Source organism: Mytilus californianus, unplaced genomic scaffold (assembly GCF_021869535.1).
Source record: "Mytilus californianus isolate M0D057914Y unplaced genomic scaffold, xbMytCali1.0.p SCAF_1, whole genome shotgun sequence".
In the NCBI taxonomy this organism is placed as follows: Eukaryota; Metazoa; Mollusca; class Bivalvia; order Mytilida; family Mytilidae; genus Mytilus; species Mytilus californianus.
The window spans coordinates 62,964,487-62,990,642 of NW_026262581.1; the positions used below are offsets into that span (position 1 = coordinate 62,964,487).

A 26,156-nucleotide genomic window follows, 5' to 3' on the forward strand; every position below is an offset into this window, starting at 1 on the left:
TTAAACAGGTTTCTGTTGCAAGGTGATGTTTATGATAGTCATCCAAAGATTTGTGTGTTATCTGTAGATACGAGTATAATATTTAAATGGAACTTTCTTCATATTTATATGAACATGTTATCATAAAATATTCATGTAATAGTTTCCATTGGACATTAAACAGCCATTCATCATCAGAATTTTTTTCCCCATTATAAATAATTGGGAAATTTGTGATATTTTTATGCCCCACCTACGATAGTAGATGGGCATTATGTTTTTCGGTCTGTGCATCCATTCATTTGTTCGTCTGTCTGTCCCACTTCAGGTTAAAGTTTTTGGTCAAGGTAGTTTTTGATGAAGTTGAAGTGCAATCAACTTGAAACTTAGTACACATGTTCCCTATGATATGATCTTTCTAATTTTAATGCCAAATTAAAGTTTTGACCCCAATTTCACGGTCCACTGAACATAGAAAATGGTAGTGCGAGTGGGGCATCCGTGTACTATGGAAACATTCTTGTTCTTTCTGTGGTTGGCTGATATCCCTTGTTTTCCATCTTAAGACTGAAATTATTTAATGTTTTATTCCATTGGATCTTTATAAATGTACAGATATTTGTATGCAATCTTTTTCTATTACTAAACTTCATTATGTTTTGTGTATTTCAGGGAGGACCATTACCCTTTTCTAAGTTTGAGTTTCTTGTTGGCTGGATTATCAATGAAGTCACATATCCAGGTGTTATATTACGGTCACATTTTGATCCTAAAATTGTGTGGAGGAACCATCAATTTAAATTGAAATGGGGAGGAATAGTGGAAGAACTTCATAGTAAACAGACTGTATGAGTGTGTGTGTGTGTGTGTGTGTGTGTAAATCTGTAGAATGCAAGGGAGTTGTAGATGTGTAAATCTGTAGAATGTTAGGGAATTTTAGATGTGTAAATCTGTAGAATGTTCGGGAGTGATGTGTAAATCCATAGAATGTTTGGGAATTGTAGATGTGTAAATCTGTAGAAAGTAAGGGAGCTGTAGATGTGTAAAACTGTAACATGTAAAGGAGTTGTGTGTTTTTTATTAGTTTATTATTCTTTTTAAACTTTGATTTTATGGTAAAATGTTGATTCCTTTTATCTCATTAAAAAATTGCAACTAATTGTATTATCATATGTATCATTGTATTATCCTCTTTATCCTGAAGTCGATGTAAGGATACTAATTGTATACGTTCATATAAGTATCTGGGAGGACTTAATCAACTGAACAGAACTACAAGTTGATCAAGATGTGAACTCAATTTGGATTTTTATACTAATGTAAAGTGGTTTATATCTTTATTTGTATTTTATACCATTTTATCTTGCCTTTAAATACTCAAATAATATTTAATATGATATTTATCTTGATATAGAATTGTATCCCTGCAACTGGTTTGCTCTTTATAATTGACCATGACCTTCATTATTGATATAAATAAAAAAAAAAAATCAGCAAAGAGATTAACTATCCTTTATCTTGGTTCAATTTAGTGATTTGTTTTATAAATCTGGATTTATATAAATCAGTAAAGGATAAATGACAAAATTAATTTTAACCCTCTCAGGATTGTCAAAAAGTTTCAGTTTCTCAGCTCTGTTATTTAATTTAACAATGTATACACAAGAAATTATATGATGCCAAAATTTTTTGTATTATAACGAATTGTTCTTTTATTGTTCAAGGTGCTAATGTTTAATTTTACATTGATAAAATTAGTGCAAACTGTGTGCAATATCACATACAAATGTTTTACAGATCGGCTTTTTTTCTTTATTTCCATCAGCATAATTTTAGTCAGTTGCCAGTATTTAATTTTTTATATTAAATATTCATAATTGTACATGTAAAAAATAGATGTAAAATGTATGTTAATATTAAATGAAATCATGTTTTGTCTTTACACTGAGAAATCAAAATATGTTCAACAATTTAAGATTAATCTAAAAAAGAAACATTTTAACTTCAAAGTGTGAAAGTGTTTAATTTATCTAGGTGGGATCTAATTCTGACTAAAATGTCAGTAAACATGTGGACACTATTTGTACATTAGTACACATGTAGATATTTTCACTGTATATTTACTTATGTATTTGTACACATTTGGATATTTTAATTGGTTTTATGTAACAATCTCATTCCTATCTTGGAAAGAGATTATTTAAATTTTACATTCACATTGGTGTGGGGCGGGGTCATATTACTACTACTACCTTTGACAAACATTTTGATTATTTGCTCTTTACTGTGTATGAAGAACATAGTAAAAGAATAATCATGGTTTTTTTTCTTAAAAAATTAAAATGATATCAATACTTCTGTGTACAGGCCAAGAATTTATACAGTAAAAATGTTTTCTGCTTTGCAACACATAAATGCAATTTATTATTTTCATTTAAATGATTTATAATAATTAATAAAAATCTAGTCATATTTTATTTTACAAATTTGAAGTATAAAAATTATACTCCATGATATTTATTACCTTCTAGTCTGGCAACACATAAATGCAATGTCTTCTTTTCATTTAAATGATTATTAGTATCTAGATCAATAATCTAATCACATTTTTTTTAAACCATACTTGATGATATTTATTACAGTCTAGTCTGTTAACAGTTCTTGCCTTTGTTAGTGCTGATGTGTTCATGGTGAAGGAGATTATAAATAACTGGTGCTTTAGGGTGCTAACTGTTTTAATGTTAGTCAGTATGTATTACATTGTTTTAGGCATTTATATTCAGCTCATTGGATGTTCACTTTTTAATTATTTCACTTTTTATCAACATATTTTAGCATTCCAATAATATTATTTTATAAAATGAATCTGTTTTACAGGTTGAGGTATTAATTTATAAGGTTGCATACTCATTGTATAAAACAAAGGTATTTAGTCATATTAATAACATGATTTAACTTTCAAAAGTTTGAATCTTTATTAAATTTTATGTTATTTTTTTCAATTTGTGTATTGTCTATATCAAAGTCATTTTAGTCTATGTCGAATTGACTGGTTTTACCAAGTGATGAATGATTTTTTTCATTTAGCACATGTAAATTACATATTTATTCCATTTCTGTTTAATATTCCTTATTTTTTTTTACATTGTTAAAGTGTTACAAATGTATGTAGTTCATTATTTCTTGTATTAAGTAATTGAGATAATTTTTTTGGAAAGAAGCATTTTACCATCCAACTGGTAAATGTGAATGACCTGTGTCAATCAATTTTAATTGTTTTATAACATTCTGATGTATGATAAGTTTTGTCATAAAGGAAGAGAGATTTTGGATGATTCAAGACTTTAAACATTAAAAATGCTGACATAGCGAGTTTTCCAGAGAAAAAACTCATTTGCATGTTAATACCTGTATGACTGGCCAAAAAAGTTTCCTGGCAGTAATTTTTTCCTTAAAAACTTTTCCATAGATTCTCAAAATGATCAGACTAATTCAGCTGATCAGATCTTGTTTGGCCATGATGGGTATTGATATGACAACTGTAATTTTTGTTTCACTGTGATAGTGGAAATTGTCATTTACATTTTTGTATTATTTCTAAGTGATGGTGATGAGTTACACGTTGTTTCACTTAAACCAATGGGAGAGCATCTAGGATTTATGTTGTCTTTAATGAAAATGTTTATTAAAGAAAGGAGATGGATCACAAAGGGTCAATATTAGCCTTAAAATTTTTGTATATTTTATCTACGATACGTAATTATCAAAAGCATTTGATGAAAAATATGAAGAAAAATGCCTGATAAATTCAAAATCAACAAGATTTGGCATGTTTCATCACTGATGATGACACTGTGATGTCATAGTTACACACTTTGACCAATTGTTTAATTTTGATTTTTACCTGAAATAACATTGGCCACTAGCATGGACCAAATACGTGTATCTCGCACATATACATGTATTTATAATAAATGTATTTTAACCGAAGGGTTTTTGCAAGGTTTTTGAGAAGGAAATCGACCTTGAAATTTGTCAAACTACTTTCAAAATTTAAGAACAGCATAGGTTTATAATTCTGAATGACTGACCTTTATGTTTAATCCCGAAGTTGCCCGTGTGATAACTATTTGTTTTCCTATCATTAAGGTATCAAACTTATAATTCTGTTATGGTCATAAACCAGCCTATTTGTATTGTTCGTTAGAACTTTTTCACATTTTATCATGTTAGGACATATTAAAGCAGACTATACGGTCATTTGGACTATGTTGAATATTTGTCTCATTGGCAATCATACTAGATCTAATTTTATATATAATGAAATATTTTTACCAATTAAAAGAATATCTTGGCATTATAATAGTCCACTAACAATGTATTGGGTACTCCTTTAAAAGTTTGCCAAAATTTTAGAGACTGAGATTACAGTTTATCACTTTTACTTGGTGTCCTGGCGTATTTTAGTGTTGACATGGTTTATTACAGTGTGGATGCCTTAATTTGTTGGACAAGTTTGAAACATTTTAACTCCGATATCCACAATCAATGTGGATGTTAGATGATCTGTCACTGTCTGCATACTAAAAGTACCATCATATTTTTTTGGAAAAATTTGTGAATATATAATGTTTATATCTCTCCAGGATATTGATATTATCAACTTATATATTTAATTGCTGAAAATTTATCTGTATCAGATATTTAGTCTGATAGAAAATCTCCACAAATATTAAATTTTTGACTTGATGGAATCTCTTGAAATAGAAACATCTGTTGAAAGATCATGATAGAATTAGATTATTATATCTGTTGTAATATCTTTTAATATACATTGTACCATCTTTTTATACTATTTTTCTTGAATTTCCATGTCAATTTGTTGTCACAAAAGTACTTGATGTAAAGATGTTTTAATAGTATTAACATCATATAGTATAGTATCAATGTTTAATTACTATAAGTTAATGTTTGAATTTAAGTACTGGATTATCAATGGTTGTATACTAACATTGTATTTCTTGTTCACAAGAATAAACATGAAAGAACAAATTATTCTTTTCTATTTAATTATAAATCTTAGGATGTTGTCATAACAGGAGAGGTTCAGGATCTTAAAATGGTTAACCCAGCCACACGTTCATGTGTCCGTCTCAAGTCAGGAACATCGTTAGTCTTGTTTCTTATCTTAATGTTTTTTGTTATTTTGGTATTGACAGCTGATAATCTTTTTTTTAATTCAAACACAACTTTTAAGACTAGGAGTTATTTAAAGCTTGGCATATTGAATAGGCACCTGTCTATTATTGAAAACTGTATGTTGATCTCTAGATGTCTTTTGGTAATTTGTAACTTTGGGTTGCTGTCTCATTGACATATACCTCACATCTCCTTTTTGTCTCGCCAACTACGAAAGTTGCACTTTTTGATACATAGGAATTAAAACTAGGTGACAGCGGCTTAAACTATTTGTATTGAGCTTTATATTTCATAGGGTAGAAGACCTGGAGGCTCAGATGCTTTATGTTACAAAGTTTTGGTCTGTCATATGTCTGTTGTCCATGACCTCATATTCATGTTTCAGTAGCTGCTTGAAAAAAATTTCTGTCAGACAGGGTTCACCTGACCTCTACCTCATTTTTTTTTATCAGTGATCAAAGTTAAAGTTACATGCTTTGGTCAGTTTCTCAGATACTGTTAGTAGGTCAACTTCATTTGGTGTATGGAATGATTATAAGGTGTACATGTCTATGTTTATCTGACCTTGACCTCATTTTCATGGATAATTGATAATGTTAAGTTTAAGTGGTAGTTGAACTAAATCTTTTTCTTTAGGACTATCAACATAAAATCAATCATGGTCAGAAAAGCAGGTGAGACAGTTCAGTGTGTGCACTCTTGTATTCATAAGTACACAATAAAATGGTCTTGAAGACACTATCAAGTTGAGCTATGACATTAGAAACTCAAGAGATCACCAAATCATAAAAAACAAGATCATATTTTTTCAGTCAATAAAACAGATAATTGTATGTTTACCACCAGCATAGATTGCCTTAGTCATATTTGGGACAGCTTTTCCCAATTTTTGGTTTTAATGCTCTTAGACTTGGTATTAGATTTGCCCATCTAACTGTTTTGATTTCAGCAGCAGTGACAAGTCTTTAGGAGACCAAACATTGTCTGGCATACAAATTATAAGCCTGGCATCTTTGGTGAGTTATCACCTTCAGCTACTTTCACAAAAAGAAAGATGTAACCTTTTAAAAGTTTTATTTTCATTTAAAAAAAAAAACATAACAAAACAAAAAAGTTGACCAGTTGGTAAAATCAACATACCGGGGTAGTCCCAAATTGAAAATTGCCTTCATTTAAAAGATAATTGCAAGAATTCAAAAGGAATAGCTTTGTATTAAAGTGATACTAAAAAAAATGTATAAAAAAGAAAACTTACATCACACGGTAAATACCTCAACAATTACAGGAAAAGATTAATTTTAAGGAATTTGTTTGGAAATATAGCTTACTTGCAGAACAATGAAAGATTACATGTTAAAAATATACTTTACATTAATTAACCAGGAATCATTTTGAATTTATTGCAAGGGTTATGTGGATATGATTTTTTTAAATCTATGAAAAATTGAGTGAACAGTAGCTATCATCACTAAGATGATAATATTATAATCCTATAGTGGTCAATAACTTAATCTCTAGTCTGGATAGTGTATTGTTTCCACTTTCAAAATTAATTTCTTCATGCTTTAAATATAAAATAGCAAGTAATGAAACAAACGAACATTGTACATAAATAATGAGGATAATTTTGAAGTAGTGTGGTGATTTTGTCTTTAAACTGAAATAGGTAAAAAAAAAAAAAATATTACTAGTTTTATGACACAACAATGCTGTACTATACAATTAAAAAAAATACAAAAAAAATATGACAGTTGTATTTGTTTGATATGTTGTAATAACGATAATACTGTTCTCCTTGAGCTTCAGTAGAATTTGGACCGACATAACAATAGTTATGTACATTCATTAATTCCTTTACCATACATGTTACAAATGAAAGTCCAAGCTTCAAGCTAACATACATTCATATAAATTGATTTTTAAAAATTAATGTCTATTTAAACATATTGTTTTGTTTCATTTGTGAGGTTCATGTTTTCCTTCAATAGTAGTCCTATGTAATATTCTCAATCCTACTTTATTTCTGGAATACTGTGTTTCCTCGGAGGCTTCATGGCCAACTGCTAAATTGTCTGATATAATGAAGTCACCTTCTTCCCACTAGGAAAAAAAAGGGAAATTTTACACACATCATACATAACATTCTTCACAATATAAAAAATAAAATGCTTCGCTGAGCGCAGCCTGATACGACCGCAGTGGTTGAACCCTGAACAGTTGGGGCAAATTTGGACACAATATTCAAGCTTGATACTTTCTGAATTTGGATTGTGATCAAATTTTTCCCATAATATAGGTTTCTGACACAAAATAAATGTGGTCAAAGATTTTACAAATCTAATGCGCAATACTGTGCAATTGAAGATTTCTTCTTGAAATTTTTCAAAAATTTGAAATTTAAAAATGTTAAAAATGAACCGATTAAAAAATATTGGAACCCCCCCCTTTCAAACTTTTTGAATCCCCCTTGGAGCATTAACCATCAAACTCAATCCCAGTCTTTCCTTTGTAGTATGGAACCTTGTAGTACAATATTAGAGAGATCCATACACTTAAACATACTGTAAATTCAAAAATTATTGCGAGGTTTTTATTAATGCGAATAATGCGATTGAGGGAGTATCGCAATAATAAGAACTCGCATTCTGATATCTGATATAAATAACTGTATGCAGATTTTCCTGCAATCGCAATAATTAATCTCGCATCTTTGTCCTTTCCACAAAAATCGCAATAATAAACGCACGCAATAATTTCTGAATTTACAGTAAGTTATTGTCTGGAAACTATAAAAATGTTTGTTTTGGCTCTTTTTTTGCACTTAATTCCTGCATGTTTGGGGCAATTACCCCCAAACTCAATCCCAGCCTTCCCTTTGTGATATGGAACCTTGATGTACAATGTCAGAGAGATCCATACACTTACACACAAGCTATTGTCTGAAAGCTACAAAAATGCTAGTTTTAGGCCCTATTTGGCCCTTAATTCCTAATGTGTTGGCACCATAACCCCCAAAATGAATCCCAACTGTACTTGTGGTATTAAACATTGTGGTACAATTCAAAAAGGGACACAAAACAAGCATTTTGGCTCCTAATTCATAAACGGTTGGGACAATCATCTGCCAAATAAATCCCAATCTTCCTTTTATGGTATTGAACCTTCTTACAAAATTTTTATAGAGATCCAATCACTTAACTGAAGTTATTGTTCGGAAATCAAATGTGTTTTCAGTTGACGACGATGCAAACGATGACGACATCATAGCACTATATGAACATATACTAAATTTTGCAGTCTTATATAAATTGCTATTAGAAAGATAATGGAAAATTAAGCGCACATTTTAAATTTAAATTTGCTTTCAATCTTTAATCTATAAAAAAAATTAACAGCAGAAGAACCTTAACAAAATTTAGACTGAGTAACCACAGTTTCAGAATAGAAATTGAGATACATGAAAGAAATATAAATTCCAATGGACTTTGCAACCATAAAAGCCCATTTAAATACATCATAAAAGTATAAAAATAGAAAATGACATCATAGTCATAGCTAAAATTAGAAAACCTTGATCAGCAAAATTTATTAGTAATATCTAAAAATAAAATTCCTTTGTAAACATTTAATATAACTTCAAACAAGCTTGATACAGCTCTGAATTTGGATTGTGATTAAATATTTGACACAGCATAGGTTTCTGACACAGAATGAATGTGCTCCAAGAACTTAAATTTTTTTAATTTACCTATTATGGTCCAATATCCAAAATCTAAATACATGGTTAGATTCAGCATATCAAATAATCCAAAGAATTTAATTTTTGATGAAATCAAACAAAGTTTAATTTTGGACCCTTTTGATCTCAATGTGGACCAATTTGATAACGGGGCCAAAGATCAAAATACATGGTTAGATTCAGCATATCAAAGAACCCCATATATTCAATTTTGTTGAAATCAAACAAAGTTTAATTTTGGACCCCAACTTGGACCAACTTGAAAACTGGGCCCATAATAAAAAATCTAAACACATGTTTAGATTCAGCATATCAAAGTACCCCAAGAATTCAGTTTTTGTTAAAATCAAACTAAGTTTAATTTTGGACCCTTTGGACCTTAATGTAGACCAATTTAAAAAAACGGACTCAACATTAAAAATCTAAATACACGGTTAGATTTGGCATATCAAAGAACCCCAATAATTCAATTTTTGATGAAATCAAACAAAGTTTAATTTTGGACCCTTTTGACCTCAATATGAACCAATTTGATAGCGGGGCCCACAAATAAAAAATATAAATTCATGGCTAGATTCAGCATATCAAAGAACCCCATATATACAATTTTTGTTGAAATCAAACAAAGTTTAATTTTGGACCCCAATTTGGACCAACTTGAAAACTGGGCCCAAAATCAAAAATCTAAATATATGTTTAGATTCAGCATATCAAAGAACCCCATATATTCAATTTTTGTTAAAATCAAACTAAGTTTAATTTTGGACCCTTTGGACCTTAATGTAGACCAATTGGAAAACTGGACCCAAAATTAAAAATCTAAATACACGACTAGATTCGGCATATCAAATAAATAAATGTGGTCAAAGATTTTACAAATCTAATGCGCCATACTGTGCAATTAAAGATTACTTCTTGAAATTTTTCAATATTTGAAATTTGAAAAAAAAATAATATTTGAAGAATAATTCTTTTTAATTTCTGAAATCTGAAATGAGAAAAAATTGACCCCCCCCCCCCCCCTATTTCCCCCAAAAAATTCTTTCCCTCAAGATATGGTCATAATCTCAATTCAAATTTCCCATAGTGCTAACTTAATCTATTTTATAATAGAATTTAAAATATGGTGTCGAATCTTTCATATGGATTTTTTTGTTAAAAAAAAAAGATGCAACATTTGCAGATATTTTTACTGGTCTTCCTTTATAAATATGCATTTCTTTAAACATAATTTAAAAGCAGTGTAAGGGAAGTAACCAAAACCTTGTATTTGGATTACCTCCCTTACACTGTTTTAAATTGTCTTAATTGTTCATTAATCATTACTTTATACATAATTTTAAAGCAATGTAAGGTAGGTAATTCAAATGATGTATTTGATTTATCTCCCTTACACTGCTTTAAATTATGTTTTGTACTAAAGTATTTGTCCATTAACCAGGACAACCTTGTTTTTCCCCCTATTTTGCCCCTAATTCCTAAACGGTTTGAGCCATAACCCCCCAAAGCAAATCCTAACCATCCCTTTGTGGTATGGAAACTTGTGATATAATTTCAGAGAGATCCATATACCGTTCCACAAGTTATTGTCTGGAAACTAGAAAATGCTTATTTTTGGCCCCTAATTCCTTAACTGTTTGTAACCACAACCCCACAAAACAATCCCAACCTTCTTTTGTGGTATTTAACCTTAAGGTAAAATTTCATAGAGATCCATTCACTTAAACTAAAGTTATAGTGCGAAAACCAATGCGTCATCGGACGACGACGATGACAACGTCATACCAATATATGACCACAAATTTTTTTTGCGGTCGTATAAAAATCAAACATTTTAGTTGAAAGTACTAAATAAACCAGCAAAACTAAAAATAAAGGGGAACACTCAACACTAATTTGTGGCAGTTTAAAGTGTAATATTTTTGCAACTTCTATTGGATTTCCTGATATTCATAGAAATTCATATAACTTTGTCTTGTGAATACCAACGCATATTCCATCATTTTTGTCTTGCCTTCAACGAAAGATGCACAAAAAAAAAGTGAGACATAGGTGTTGCTTTTCTGGCGACGTTGGCAGTGACAACAGAAGATGCCTCAACAATTGTTAAGTTTTCTGCTTTAGTCAGATTGATAGGAACTACTTGTGATAGATCAATGATATTTATAAGTTGCAGTAGTATCAGTTTTACCACCATTTCAAGGCCCTGCCCTTGAAGGGAATGGTCCAGCGACTTAGAATTAATTAGCAATGTTTTTTTTTTGTTTTTTTTTTCTGCAAACAGGCAAGACATATCCATACCGGTCAACCTATGAAAATGAAAATGCAGGTCATGACCTGCATTGAAGAAGAAAATCTCCGGTCAAAACACATAGGAACTTTTTTTCATCTGAATTTAAGTATTTAGGGGACATTTTTTTATATTTTAAATCAAACAGTTTCCAAAATAGATTCACATGGTGAAGTACTAACTGAAATAATTAAAAACTTTAATTTTATTTTTTGATTGCATAATAAGCCATATTATTGATGTGTTATACTTTGTCATTTCAAGCCAAGCCGTACCCACCTCTTCTTGTTTCATTTATAGTATTATATTAATTCTCAAGCTACTTTTTTTCCAGTGTGTATCATAATGTGCAACTAACTGGTGGTGTTTAACGACCCTCGCACGGTCGGCAATAATGTGCAGCTTTACAATGATTGTTGATATTGGAATATTGGAAGCATTTAAAGGAAGTAGAGATAAAAAAAAAAATTGAAAATAATTTGTTAACTGTTATAAGGTAGAAAAATAAAAGAATGTAATATTCTGATATGTATTTGCATTCAATTTGTTTTAGATTTAATCTTTTTACAAAACAAGCATTCTGAGAGTATTGCATGGCAATACATAGTCCCCTACCGGGTAAAAATTCATTATCCTGGAACAAAAGGCTAACTTGTTCTATAACTTGTCATGGTGTAAACAAAAACAGTGTGGAAAACTGAATATATGAGTGAATTTTTTCAAGTCCAAGGACCATAACTCTGCACAAAATTATCAGACCGAAACAAAAATTTGAACTTGATTTGTAACTTGTCATGATAAAACTATGTACCAATTGTCAATCAATATCATCAAGCATGATGAAAAAAGGTGTGGAAAACCTATAACACTCTATCTAACATTAGATATGATTAATAGTTCTCTAAAATTAGATATGATGTAATTCAATGTATTTCTTTTTTCAAATTTCAATCAAATATAATTAATAGTTCCAAATATTTTTTCTTTCATTTGTCACAAACTAATATAGATTTGTAACTTATCTATAAAATGTCAACAACTTTTATCTACACAATGTAATGTAATGAAATATATACCTTAATAAAAATAGATTATTATCTAATTAAAGGATTTCACTTAATAAAAAAAAAATATATATATATATGTAGCATTCAGAAAATTAGTTTATACAAAATAACATATAAACCTGATACAAAATTCCTCAAATAATTTACCAAAGAATGTCTTTTAAAAAATGAGTTATCTCCCTTTGTACAGATTATATGGTTTAACATAGTACTCTAACATTAGTTATGGAGTTTTTTTATGGACCATAACTCTGGACTAAATCATTAGACCGGAACAAAATTCGAACTTGATCTATAACTTGTCATGATAAAACTATATACCATATATCAAATCAATATCTTCAAGAACGAAGAAAAAAAAGTGTGGAAAGCTGAGTTGCCGGACTGACGGATGGACAGACGGACGGACAGACAGACGGACAGAGTGCAAACCTAAAGTCCCCTTCGACTTCGTCGGTAGCAGACTAAAAAAAAACATAAAATTAAGGAGTATATTGTGAAAGGTGAAAAAAAAAGGGGAAGTAATTAAATTAAATGGGTCCTTTATTTGACAGTCAACACAGCGAGTTGAACTTCCTGTAAAGGAAGAATTACGAATTTACCGGTATTTCAAAGGAAAATCACCTATGAAATCAGTCGAAAGGCTCAAGAATCTGGATGAAAACGGGTCATTTTCCCGAATTCCAGGGTTATTTAACGACCCGGCGGGTATTTAGAAAATCCTGGGTATGGGGTGAAATTCTCAGGTGTGTCCCGCAGGATACGGATCAGTTGACAGGTATGCATATCTCTGTGTCAACAGATTATTACTACAAGTACCTTGTGAGAATATATGAGTCTTCTATCATCTTTGACAATTTCTTGGTATATTTCCTTTATTATCTTCACAGTTTCGGGCCTTTCTGTCATTCTTTCTTTGTCAGACCCTAAATCCCATACAAAAGCTGTTGACATTCCTAAATGAAAACATAATGTCTGCAAAGAACAAAAAAACAGTCTAACTTGTTTATTTTTAAACATTTAAGTACTATTAGAAAAATGTAGGAAAACTAATCTAATGATAAAAACAATTATTTTACATTCTATAATGATTTCAATTATTGATTAAAAAATACTCTTAATAAAATGCTTCGCTGGGGCGCAGCTTGATACGACCGCAGAGGTCGAACCCTGAACAGTTGGGGCAAGTATGGACACAACATTCAAGCTTGATACAGCTCTGAATTTGGATTGTTATTAAATATTTGACACAGCATAGGTTTCTGACACAGAAAGAATGTGGTCTAAGAACTTGATTTTTTTTAATTTACCTATTATGGTCCAATGTCCAAAATCAAAATACATGGTTAGATTCAGCATATCAAAGAACCCCATAAATTCAATTTTTGTTAAAATCAAACAAAGTTTAATTTTGGACCCCAACTTGGACAAACTTGAAAACTGGGCCCATAATCAAAAATCTAAACACATGTTTAGATTCAGCATATCAAAGAACCCCAAGAATTCAATTTTTGCTAAAATCAAACTAAGTTTAATTTTGGACCCTTTGGACCTTAATGTAGACCAATTTAAAAAACGGGACTTAAAATTAAAAATCTAAATACACGGTTAGATTTGGAATATCAAAGAACCCCAATAATTCAATTTTTGATGAAATCAAACAAAGTTTAATTTTGGACCCTTTTGACCTCAATATGAACCAATTTGATAGCGGGGCCCACAAATAAAAAATCTAAATTCATGGTTAGATTCAGCATATCAAAGAACCCCATATATTCAATTTTTGTTGAAATAAAAAAAAGTTTAATTTTGGACCCCAACTTGGACCAACTTGAAAACTGGGCCCATAATCAAAAATCTAAACACATGTTTAGATTCAGCATATCAAAGAACCCCAAGAATTCAATTTTTGTTAAAATCAAACTAAGTTTAATTTTGGACCCTTTGGACCTCAATGAACACCAATTTAACAAACGGGACCCAAATTAAAAATCTAAAAACACGGTTAGATTTGGCATATCAAAGAACCCCAATAATTCAATTTTTGATGAAATCAAACAAAGTTTAATTTTGGACCCTTTGGACCTCAATATGAACCAATTTGATAGCGGGGCCCACAAATAAAAAATCTAAATTCATGGTTAGATTCAGCATATCAAAGAACCCCATATATTCAATTTTTGTTGAAATCAAACAAAGTTTAATTTTGGACCCCAATTTGGACCAACTTGAAAACTAGGCCAAAAATCAAAAATCTAAATACATGTTTAGATTCAGCATATCAAAGAACCTCATATATTCAATTATTGCTAAAATCAAACAAAGTTTAATTTTGGACCCTTTGGACCTTAATGTAGACCAATTTGAAAACTGGACCCAAAATTAAAAATCTAAATACACTGTTAGATTCCGCATAACAAATAAATAAATGTGATCAAAGACTTTACAAATCTAAGGCGCCATACTGTGCAATTAAAGATTACTTCTTGAAATTTTTCAATATTTGAAATTTGAAAAAAAAATAATATTTGAAGAATAATTCTTTTTAATTTCTGAAATCTGAAATGAGAAAAAATTGACCCCCCACAATTTCTTTTTATCCCCCCCCCCTCTTTTTCCCCCAAAAAATTCTTTCCCTCAAGATATGGTCATAATCTCAATTCAAATTTCCAATGGAGTTGGCAACCATAATTACCCATTTAAATTTACCATGGTGCTAACTTAATCTATTTTATAATAGAATTAAAAATATAGTGTCAAATCTTTCATATGGATTTTTTTGTAAAAAAAAAAGATGCAACATTTGCAGATATTTTTACTGGTCTTCCTTTATAAATATGCATTTCTTTAAACATAATTTAAAAGCAGTGTAAGGGAAGTAACCAAAACGTTGTATTTGGATTACCTCCCTTACACTGTTTTAAATTATCTTTATTGTTCATTAACCATTACTTTATACATAATTTAAAAGCAGTGTAAGGGAGATAATTTCAATGATGTATTTGATTTATCTCCCTTACACTGCTTTAAATTATGTTTTGTACTAAAGTATTTGTCCATTAACCAGGACAACCTTGTTTTTCCCCCTTTTTTGCCCCTAATTCCTAAACGGTTTGAGCCATAACCCCCCAAAGCAAATCCTAACCATCCCTTTGTGGTATGGAAACTTGTAGTATAATTTCAGAGAGATCCATACACCGTTCCACAGTTATTGTCTGGAAACTAGAAAATGCTTATTTTTGGCCCCTAATTCCTAAACTGTTGGTACCATAACCCCCAAAATCAATCCCAACCTTCCTTTTGTGGTATTTAATCTTATGGTCAAATTTCAAAAAGATCCATTCACTTAAACTAAAGTTAGAGTGCGAAAACCAATGTGTCTTCGGACGACGACGCCAACGTCATACCAATATACGACCACAAAATTTTTTTGCGGTCGTATAAAAAGGGAGATGACTTATCAAATTATACTGCAGCTGGTGAATATATCATTAGAAATGTACATGTAGTTCTAAAATACAACTTACCATTAATTATATTGAAGTTGTTAAGTCTATAAAACCTTGCATAATACTAGGACCAACATAGGATTAGTTTTAATCAACACCTATATGTAACTCTGCAAATGCAAAGATAAAGGTAAGGTTGATGTTTTAACTTTAGCTGGTCAATGGAAATATTCAATAGATATAATTATATATAAGACACACTAAGACTGACTCAAGCCAAATGCAACCTTAGTGTTTCAATATAATGTTCAGAGGAAATAAGCATCCATGGAGCTAAGTAAAAATAAAAGAAGAATGTGTCTGAGGACACGAATGCCCCTGCTAAGCTTTGCAATGAAAATGGAACAGACGGAAGGATGGATGGTCAAAGCTTATTCTTTATGATGCCTTAATTTTAACTACTATTCTGTTTCAATAAAGATTATAAGTTTCTCACAGCATATGATTTTCGTAAAGTATCAAGATGTATTTACCTTTAACCCTGTGATGGGATGAGGATATATCAAAGGATGAACGACACCATCTCTTCTATCTGACACCATCCATAATCTTTCCCATCTTGCTGCTACCTCTGGTGTTAAACTGTTGATCAAATCGTTCAGGGGTATAAAAGCTGAAATAAACAATAAAATGCTGGATTTGCTGATGTAGATGCACTGAATTATAAAGTTTGAAATTTAGAGAGTGAAAAACTATTTCTGTACATATGCAAATGGGTTTTTGACCATGACTTTCACTTATGGTTTTCTTCCTTATATGTGACAAACCTTCTAGTAGTGGTGAATAATACTGCCAAGTTTCATTTCTCCAACTCCAAGTGAATTGAAAGTTATTGAGCAGAAACAATTTTGATTCATATGCACAGGGGTGACTAAGTTTTCTTACCTTGACTTTCACTGTACAGCTTTCTTCCTTGTACGCAACACAACTTCTTGTATTAAAGAATTATAATGCCAAGTTACATTGCCAAACTCCAAGGGGTTTGAAAGTTAGAGAACAGAAATGATTTGTGACAGAATGACAGACAAGCAGATTACTCTTGGCCTTAACAATCCAAATAGAATTCACCTGGTACATATACTGATCATGATGCAACTGTGTATCATTAATAATTACCCTTTAGTATAAGTCAAGGATTTGTATAGTGAATTAAACAAATCCTTGAGTAAGTGTACTCAGAGAAAATTTTGTGGTGTGAACAAGGACTTATTTGCAATACCTTATGATGAACCTTAAAATGTTAGCATTCTCTTTAATCAGTTAATAGGGACCTTGATGGCCGAGTGGTCTAAGTATTAGAACTACTGTGTCACTAGCCTGTCAACAATGAGGTTGTGACTTTGAATATCTCACATGGCAGATGTGCTTCACTCTAATCTTAATTGACTAGAATTGTCAGTTTTCCTACCAAAGGTTGTGGTTTTCTCCATGCACTCAAGCATCCTCCACCAATATACATTTTGTAAACTGACTGCCATAAAATAGTACAATAGTGCTGAAAGTGGCCCAACACCAATCAATCAATTAATAAATTACCCGTGTCTCCTTTTATTGGAACAGAGAACATATAATACAATGAGTAACCGAACGGTTTCTTCATAAAACTTCCATCAATATGCCATCCTGTCCGACCTACGTGTGTACAACCTTCGTCTTCGTCATTCGATACTCTGAAGACATCGGGATGCGGTGAACGAGGATGTTTATAAAAAGTAGACTCCAAATTACCGAACCATTTACTGATCTCAACTTGTCTGTCACCACTTATCTTGCTTTGATTTTTAAAGATCACTAGTCTGTGTTGATGGACATTGTTCTTGATCTGCTCAATGACGTTTTCTGGAACAGAACCGTTTAAGTTTATGTCAGTTACTACTTTCCCGAGTTCTTTCATTTTCAAGAACCTGTGTGCAGACCTATATACCATAATTACCTCCTTTCTAAAGAGTGTTTACAAAAATGATGACCTTCATCTTCTTCTCTGGATCTTTACACCCTATATAGGGTAACCATACTTTCGTATGTCGAACAGTTCCACCACCAAAAAATAATGAAAATTAACAATCATAACACCACAACATTATATACACTATTTACATTAGGAACTTTTAAAGTTTTTATGACTTTTTACATGGGAAGTTAACTTTACAGTTTTATAACTAAGAAGGGAGGGGCTGCCTAGAGTGGCACGGTTTCACCAGAAATGCGTCGGACTAAAACATGGACCCAAAACAACATACTGGATGTGTAGAAACTGCCATTGTAAATAAAAAATTTTAAAAATTGTTCTTGATCTGCTCAATGAATCACCAATCAATCAATTAATAAATTACCCGTGTCTCCTTTTATTGGAACAGAGCCTCGGAACATATAATACAATGAGTAACCGAAAGTAGTAACTGACATAAACTCGGGAAAGTAGTAACTGACATAAACTTAAACGGTTCTGTTCCAGAAAACGTCATTGAGCAGAACTCGGGAAAGTAGTAAAAGTTTTCAAGATATTACTATTCCCAGCATACATTAAAGTGCATTAACGTAACAATAAGACAATGTAACCGTAGACACAAATATTATTGATACATTCGTAATTAATTGGTTCCTTACCAACCCTGCATTCCGGCAATTAGTCTCCAATGTAACAATAACTTTTTTTATTATTGTTACATTCAGTCAATGCAGGCGGAAACCCAGTTGAAATAGAACAAAAGAATCGATGCTCTTTGTTAGAGAAGGCGATAAATGCTTACTGTAATGTTTACTATAGTAACACAAATTTTAAAAGTTAATAGAAACAAATAAAATGACAGTTTTCGGCTAAATTACGAAGTATTTTATCATAAAAACACCATTTGCATAAGTTTTCAATTTATCTATTACATAATTAAGCAGAACAATTAGATATCCAGTCGACGACGATGGGTGTCTATTCAGTTGGATCTAAAAAATGCAAAACCTCCGATTTAAAAAAAAATAAAACCACGGATGGAGAACATATCAATCTATTTGTTCCTTAATTTTCGTTTCTGCCCTTCTATTATGTGACTCGAGAAATAATTCCAAAAAATGGGTAACAATTGCATCGAAAAGAGAAAATCGAGTGCACCTTTTTATGATAGGGCGTGTTTGAGTTGAATATTTTGTCTTGAAAACGTAAAAAGCAAAAGTATTTGATACATCATCTCGCTTCAGATTCTCTCATTTTTATATATCAAGGCTACAGGTTGACTTTATAACATCGAAAATTCACAGTACTAAAAAAATGAGATATATGGGTCAAGTGAAATATCTTTCTAATGAATCACAAAAACAGAGTTGGTGTGTTCGAATAGCAAATTTTTACTAAAATTACTTGACGACAGACTTTTCAGTTGGATCTTAAAAATGCATATCTTCGAAAAAACTTCATTTTTTGTGTGTGATATCTAGGATTTATAGTCTTCAACCACTGAAAAATTTTAAGTCTGCCCTTCCACGAAATATTGAATTAGAATTTTTTTAAATGTTTATGAATTTTCGAAAATTCCACCTGACAACCGATCAGACAATAGTTTTAAGTTGACTGAAAGCAGACAAGTACATTAACTGATGCTCATTAGCTAGTAGATACATTTGTCTTTTAAAATACAACTGACATATAAGGATCGTAATGGTGCTATTGGGATAAATTTATCGGTTTTCAAGAGCTAAATTGGCAGCGCGTCATCCCTACAATGGCTTCCATTTTTACGATTGTAAACATGAACTGGCGTAATGGGGAGATAATTTTGACGAAGTAGAATCCTGACTGAATGTAACCGTAGCCAGTGCCTAGTGATTAATATTGAATGCTAAACGGGTATATATATCTGGGCTTCTCGTATTTAACATCTTTTTATGTACCTATTACACCTATGCTTGCTCAGATAAAACAACGAATTCATGACCAAATTTTACAGGAACAGAATTCATATATTACGGAATCATCAAAATTACCATTTTTTCGACATTATTGTTTTTCAAATAAACGTGCACACTATCATGTTGATCAATTGAATATGTTGAAAGATAGGGCACCTTTGGCAAAACTTAAGGCTAAGTGCACACAATATTGAAATTGAAAGAGGCAGATACCTGCGAGTTAACAGAGAAGAGAGGTTGTGCAAATTATGTCATAATAATAATATAGAAGACGAAAAACATTTTATCTTGCATTGTACAAAATATGAATCACAAAGAAATGTACTTATATCAAAATAATCCAATTTTAAAAATTATGACAAACAATCCAAAACTGAAGATGAATATATCAAACTACTACTTAATAGCAAGCGTAGAAAAACACTTAGATTAATATCATCTTTTATTATTCAATCATTTGAATTCAAGAAAAATGTCCTAATAAATGAGTAATATGAACATTATGAAGCTATAACATATATTGTATGTATGTCAGTAGCCTATTCTACATTAACTTATGTATATTAATATATGTATAACTGCAAATTTCATTGTTCGAAATGTGCCTATTAATATATTATGTAGTATTGTTTAATTGCTGCATCATTACCATTTGTATACTAGTTGTATGGGCCGTTGCCAATTATTTTAATTGAGTTTGTGCCAATAAAATATTTGTATTTGTAGAGCCTGTTTCGCTCACCTGCATCTTCAACAATGGCACTTTTTAGGAAAAATCATCATAAAAGGGGAATAACTCTATTAAGAGTTAACTGACAATTTCAGTCATGTTGGCATGTTTGTAGATCTTATCCTGCTGATAATTTTTCCTTTTTAAAGTTTCTATTTATCTATTATAGTTTAAGATATTAGGCAAAAAATGAATAAAAAGTATTATTTACGGGCAATAACTGAAATAACGACCGAAGATTTCGGCCATTATGGCACGTTTGTAGATCTTGTCATGCAGATTATTTGAGATATTTTACAAAATTTCTATCTATCTATTATATTTTTTAGGATATTAGGCACATACGAAAAAAATGGGTAAAAATCGTCATTATAGGGCAATAACTCTAATAAGGCGTAAACCGAAGATTTCGGCTCTGTTGACCTATTTGTAGATCATGTCATGCTGCTCAGGTTTGCTTTTGAAAGATTCTCTCTATCTATTATAGTTTTAAAGCTATTAGGCAATAACGCAAAAAAATTGGTGAAAATCGTCATTAAAGGGCAAAACTCCAAGGAGTCAACTGAAGTTTTCAACTATGTTTGACTTAATTGTAGATCCTGTCGCGATGATTTAAAGTTTCTATATATCTATTATAATTTTCGAGATAATAAGCAAACATTTTTTAAAATGATAGTATTCATCATTTCAGGGCAATAATTCCTATAAGAAGTCGTCTGACAGTCTCGACTTAAACGGACAATAGGTAGAGCTCAAAATTCTGAACATTTTTGCCCCAACAGATTTTCTCTATTCATAGCGATTTTCGAAATAATAGGCAAACCTATGTTCTATTTTTAGCCATGTCGGCAATCTTGGTTGACAGCTGGAGTCATCAGACACATTTTTTAAACTAGATACCCTAATTATGATGACGACGGACGCAAAGCAATGAGAAAAGCTCAATTGGCCTTTCGGCCAGGTGACCTTAAAAAGGGGGGTTGCATTTTACATGTCAAAAAGGTCCCATATACTTGAGATTACTATAATTATTTATTTGTTACAAATGCATAGTAATCTCAGCATGAACAGTTACGTACATGCAGTGTGTTGTTTTGTTTTCTTTTGTAGGCGTTTCTATTTGGCTTAAAAAATTAGACACACACACATTCCCGTTGAAAAATGACAGTAAATATATCCACAAACATGCTTGCTCTTCAAGCCTCTAGAGACATGCATGAGGGTGTTCAGCTTACACATGTAGAATTTTCATAACTTGTCATACCTGATCTTATTTTAACATGCCATATGCAACCATCTAAAACCCTGAAATGAAAAGACGTCTTTTGGTTTTTTTTAATTTGCTTACTCATAATATTGATACATCTACTCATAGACAATATCTCCTTTTTTCATAATCAAAGCGTGCACATGCTGAAATGTCTCTCCTGCTTTGCTGGTAATGATTGAATTAGTGTTGTTTTTAAGATAAAGGTTTACTACTGGTGTCACATCCTAAGTAAATTTAATTAAATGAAAATGAGGTCAGGGTCAGATGAACCCTGCCAGATGCCCGATTAACATGTACACTTTATGACCATTCCATACACCAAATATAGTTGCCTATAGTATCTGAGAAACCGATTAACAACGAAAACTTAATGTTGACCAATGAACTATGAAAATGAGGTCAAGGTCAAATGAACCCTGACAGATAGAAATGAACACTTACAACTATTCCAGTCACCAAAATACAATATAGAACATGTTTCTGAGAATTTGACCTAGTCAAGAACTGAACACAAGACCAACGAACCATGAAAATGAGATCAAGGTCAGATGAACCTTGCCAGACGAACAGGTATATCTTACAATCATTTCATACACAAAATATAGTTGATCTATTGCTTAGAATATAAGAGACAAAGACATAAGCACCAAAAACTTTACTTTGACAAATGAACTAAGAAAATGAATTCATAGGTCAAATGAACCGATTGCTTATTATCTGAAAAAGACCTACCCACAAAACTTAGTGCTGATCACTTATCCATGGAATGAGGCCAAGGTCATGTAAACAAACACACATGTATAACTTTCGATGGTTCTATATATATATACCAAATATAGTTGTCCTATACTCATACGTGAGAAAATTACATGATAAAAAAACTTTCAAGTAGTCACTAAACCATGAAAATGAGGTCAAGAACAGACATGCCTGATAGAAACTTCAGAACATAAGGCATATGTATGCAAGATATGAAGTATGAAGGATATAGGTCTTCTACCTTCCGACATAAAAAGCTTTATACAGGTATTCAACTACGTCTCAGGATTAGCATCCCCATGTTTGTGATAATGTGGTCTGGTACTAAACCAGTATTTGACAAGTTCTGAAAGGGTTTTATTTCTTTTGCAATAAGTAATTACATGTTAAAACTGGGTACAGACCAGCAATAAGGTTCAAATTAATTTTTCATTTATCTCACCTTCAACTAAGTCGACGAATGCAAGCCATTTTGGAAAAAAGTCACATTTAAGTGTTAAAAGGCATGAAAAGGCATAAAAGCCAAGGAATTTGTTTTTGTCCCGGCCGATAAAGCTGCTTATAATATTATTATTGTTTGACGTAAATTTTACATTGAGGTTCTGAAAAAAGAAATCACCAATTCACCAACATTCCAACTGACTCCATTTTCAGAAAACGACATCTGTAACAAACATAAACTTTTAGCTACCGCTTTACAAGCAGAACCAAATACAATGAAAGTCCCAACTTTGTATTGGCTTCCGAAGCTACACAAAACAGCTTACAAATATAGATTCATTTCGTCTTCAAGCCATTGTTCCACTACTAAATTGTCTATTCTTCTTACCAGTACACTTGGTACAATCAAAAACCTGATAATAAATTGTTCAAATAAGGCCTTCGAAAATAGTGGAATTAATTACTTTTGGAGTGTCAAGAACTCGTTGGAAGTACTTGATAAATTGCATGCATATATTGGTGATTTTGAATCTGTTCAAAGTTTTGATTTTTCTACCCTATATACCACATTGCCTCACATTCTCATTAAGAAAAAATTCACACACCTAATTAAATGGGCATTTAAAAAGTCAGAATGTGAATATATATGTTCAAACTCTTTTAGGTCATTTTTTAGTAGCAATAAACAAAAAAACTATGTCAATTGGACATGCTTTGATACTATATATGCCCTTGAATTTTTACTAGATAACATTTTTGTTCGCTTTGGAGATTCCGTATATCGTCAGGTTATCGGAATTCCAATGGGGACTAACTGTGCACCACTTATTGCGGACCCTTTTTTTGTATTGCTATGAGTTACAATTTATGACAAAAATCAGCAAAGACCCATCGAAACAGCATCTGATACACAAATTCAATAATAGTTTTAGATATTTGGATGATATTTTGGCTCTCAATAATGACGACTTCAGTATGTATACTAAAGAAATTTATCCTGTTGAACTTACTTTAAATAAAGCTAATACTAACAATGACCACTGCCCTTTCCTTGATCTTGATATCTATATCATTAACGGAAAGCTTAATACTAAAATATATGATAAAAGAGATGATTTTTCATTTCCTATTGTAAATTATCCATTTTTAGATGGTGACGTTCCCTTGTCACCATCTTACGGTGTTTATATATCTCAACTTGTTCGATTCGCTCGTGTATGTAACAATGTTTTAGATTTTAACGAGAGAAATTTATGTATTACTGAAAAATTATTACACCAGGGATTTCGATATCACAAACTAGTCAAAACATTTACTAAATTTTATCATCGGTATAAGGACATCATTCGTAAATATAGCTCAACATGCAGACTTCTTATACGTTCAGGTATTTCACATCCAATTTTTTATGGAAATATTCTTTATAAAGCACAAAAATGTCAGTATTCACCTCTGAAGCTAACAAAACCTTTAAATAGACTTATTAAGAAGGGATATAGTTACAATACTGTTGTCAGGTCATTAAAGATTGCATATTTTGGCGTTAATATTGATTCCTTATAGGGTCTTTGCATCAGAACTAAACACATTTATTTAAAAACCAGTTGTTGGCATGACACGGGTTATGTTCTTCTCATATATGTTATGATGGTATGATACTAAACCCCTAACGGGAAGGATTGTGCCTGATATTCATATGATGAAGACATAATCTTTCAATCAGTTTAATTGAAGTCTGGAGCTGGCATGTCAGTTAACTGCTAGTAGTCTGTTGTTATTTATGTATCATTGTCATTTTGTTTATTTTCTTTGGTTACATCTTCTGACATCAGACTCGGACTTCTCTTGAACTGAATTTTAATGTGCGTATTGTTATGCGTTTACTTTTCTACATTGGCTAAAGGTATAGGGGAGGGTTGAGATCTCATAAACATGTTTAACCCCGCCGCATTTTTGCGCCTGTCCCAAGTCAGGAGCCTCTAGCCTTTGTTAGTCTTGTATTATTTTTAATTTTAGTTTCTTGAGTACAATTTGGAGTTTAGTATGGCGTTCATTATCATTGAACTAGTATATATATTTGTTTAGGGGCCAGCTGAAGGACGCCTCCGGGTGCGGGAATTTCTCGCTGCATTGAAGACCTGTTGGTGACCTTCTGCTGTTGTCTGTTCTATGGTCGGGTTGTTGTCTCTTTGACACATTCCCCATTTCCATTCTCAATTTTATGATGCCTGTATCAGTAGGTGAAGTACTTCAAGCTTGCTTTTAATAAGTGTAAATAATTGATAGCAGTTAGTCCTTTTTGATCTTTAAGATTTACTGAAATTTAGTCCATTTCTAAATACAGTAAAGGTAGTAACTATGTTTGATAATGGTTGGAGTCATTAAATTTTATTTCTGAAACAGGGAATCATTGTAGCAACTGACCCAATATAGGATTTTCTGAATTTGAGTGATCTCACAGCATCAGAAATTAGATTGAATACGCAGCCATTTGTTCCAAAGATATTCTGCATTCATTGCTTTGTTTATTCTCAAGCTGTTCAGATCAAGCAAGAGATTCTTACAGGATGAAAGTGGCAGTTCAATTTCAAACTTTTGTCATCTTAAATAGGGTTATGTCCTGGTGCATTATGTGTTTTATCTGTCTTAACATTTGAATCAATGTATTTTTTCAACAATTACGTTTTTGTTTCATTACACAATTTGGTTGCTCACTCTCCTGATCTGTGTATTCAATCACGATAAAGTCAAACAGATCTAAGTATTAGACCATGTTCATTTTCCTTTTTTAAAATCATTTTCTTGTGTGCAATTTTCTAATTTTTAATACTTGATGAATGTATTTAGCAATGGTGACAATCTTGTTTGGTAATAGTTGGGATCAACAAACATAATTCCATAAGTTTTTCATAAATTTATCATTATGTCATTTACATCGTCAGAATTTGTCCTCTAAATGGTAGTAAGTTGTCTTATAACTGATTTTTTATTTATTTCAGAAAAGAATGAATTCAAACAACAAATTCTGCACAACAAAACTGAATTTTTAAATCTTTGTAGTATAAATGTGTTTCAGAATTGATTAGCTTTCAATTCTGAATAAACTGAAATCCATGTTCAACAGGGGGCATTACCAGTTCTGCTTGAAAAAGATGCCCACATCCTCATGCTTTCTGCATTCAAGTTCAAGCTAGCTTTTTGAAGAAGAAAAAAAGTGAAAAGGCTGCTTTATCTTCCTTTGTATGGCATTTGTCATCTAAGAAGTAAGAAACG

At 31.5% G+C, this 26,156-nt stretch overlaps 2 protein-coding genes across 2 annotated transcripts in view; one reads left to right on the forward strand and one right to left on the reverse strand.

The window, feature by feature from the left end:
• LOC127722309 (ceramide glucosyltransferase-like) overlaps positions 1-6,429 on the forward strand; it is a 27,411-nt gene extending 20,982 nt beyond the window's left edge. The window contains exon 9 of the mRNA XM_052229201.1: positions 652-6,429. Coding sequence (XP_052085161.1) covers positions 652-831 — 180 coding nt within the window. The 3' untranslated portion in view covers positions 832-6,429. The remainder of the gene's footprint in view (positions 1-651) is intronic.
• Positions 6,236-17,888, reverse strand: LOC127722320 (alpha-ketoglutarate-dependent taurine dioxygenase-like). Its single transcript, XM_052229211.1, has 4 exons — positions 17,320-17,888; positions 16,257-16,396; positions 13,094-13,249; positions 6,236-7,278 (listed from the first exon to the last, which is right to left on the reverse strand). The coding sequence occupies exons 1-4, from the start codon at positions 17,708-17,710 to the stop codon at positions 7,135-7,137; spliced, it is 831 nt and encodes a 276-aa protein (XP_052085171.1). The 5' UTR covers positions 17,711-17,888; the 3' UTR covers positions 6,236-7,134.
• Positions 17,889-26,156: the final 8,268 nt, after the last annotated feature.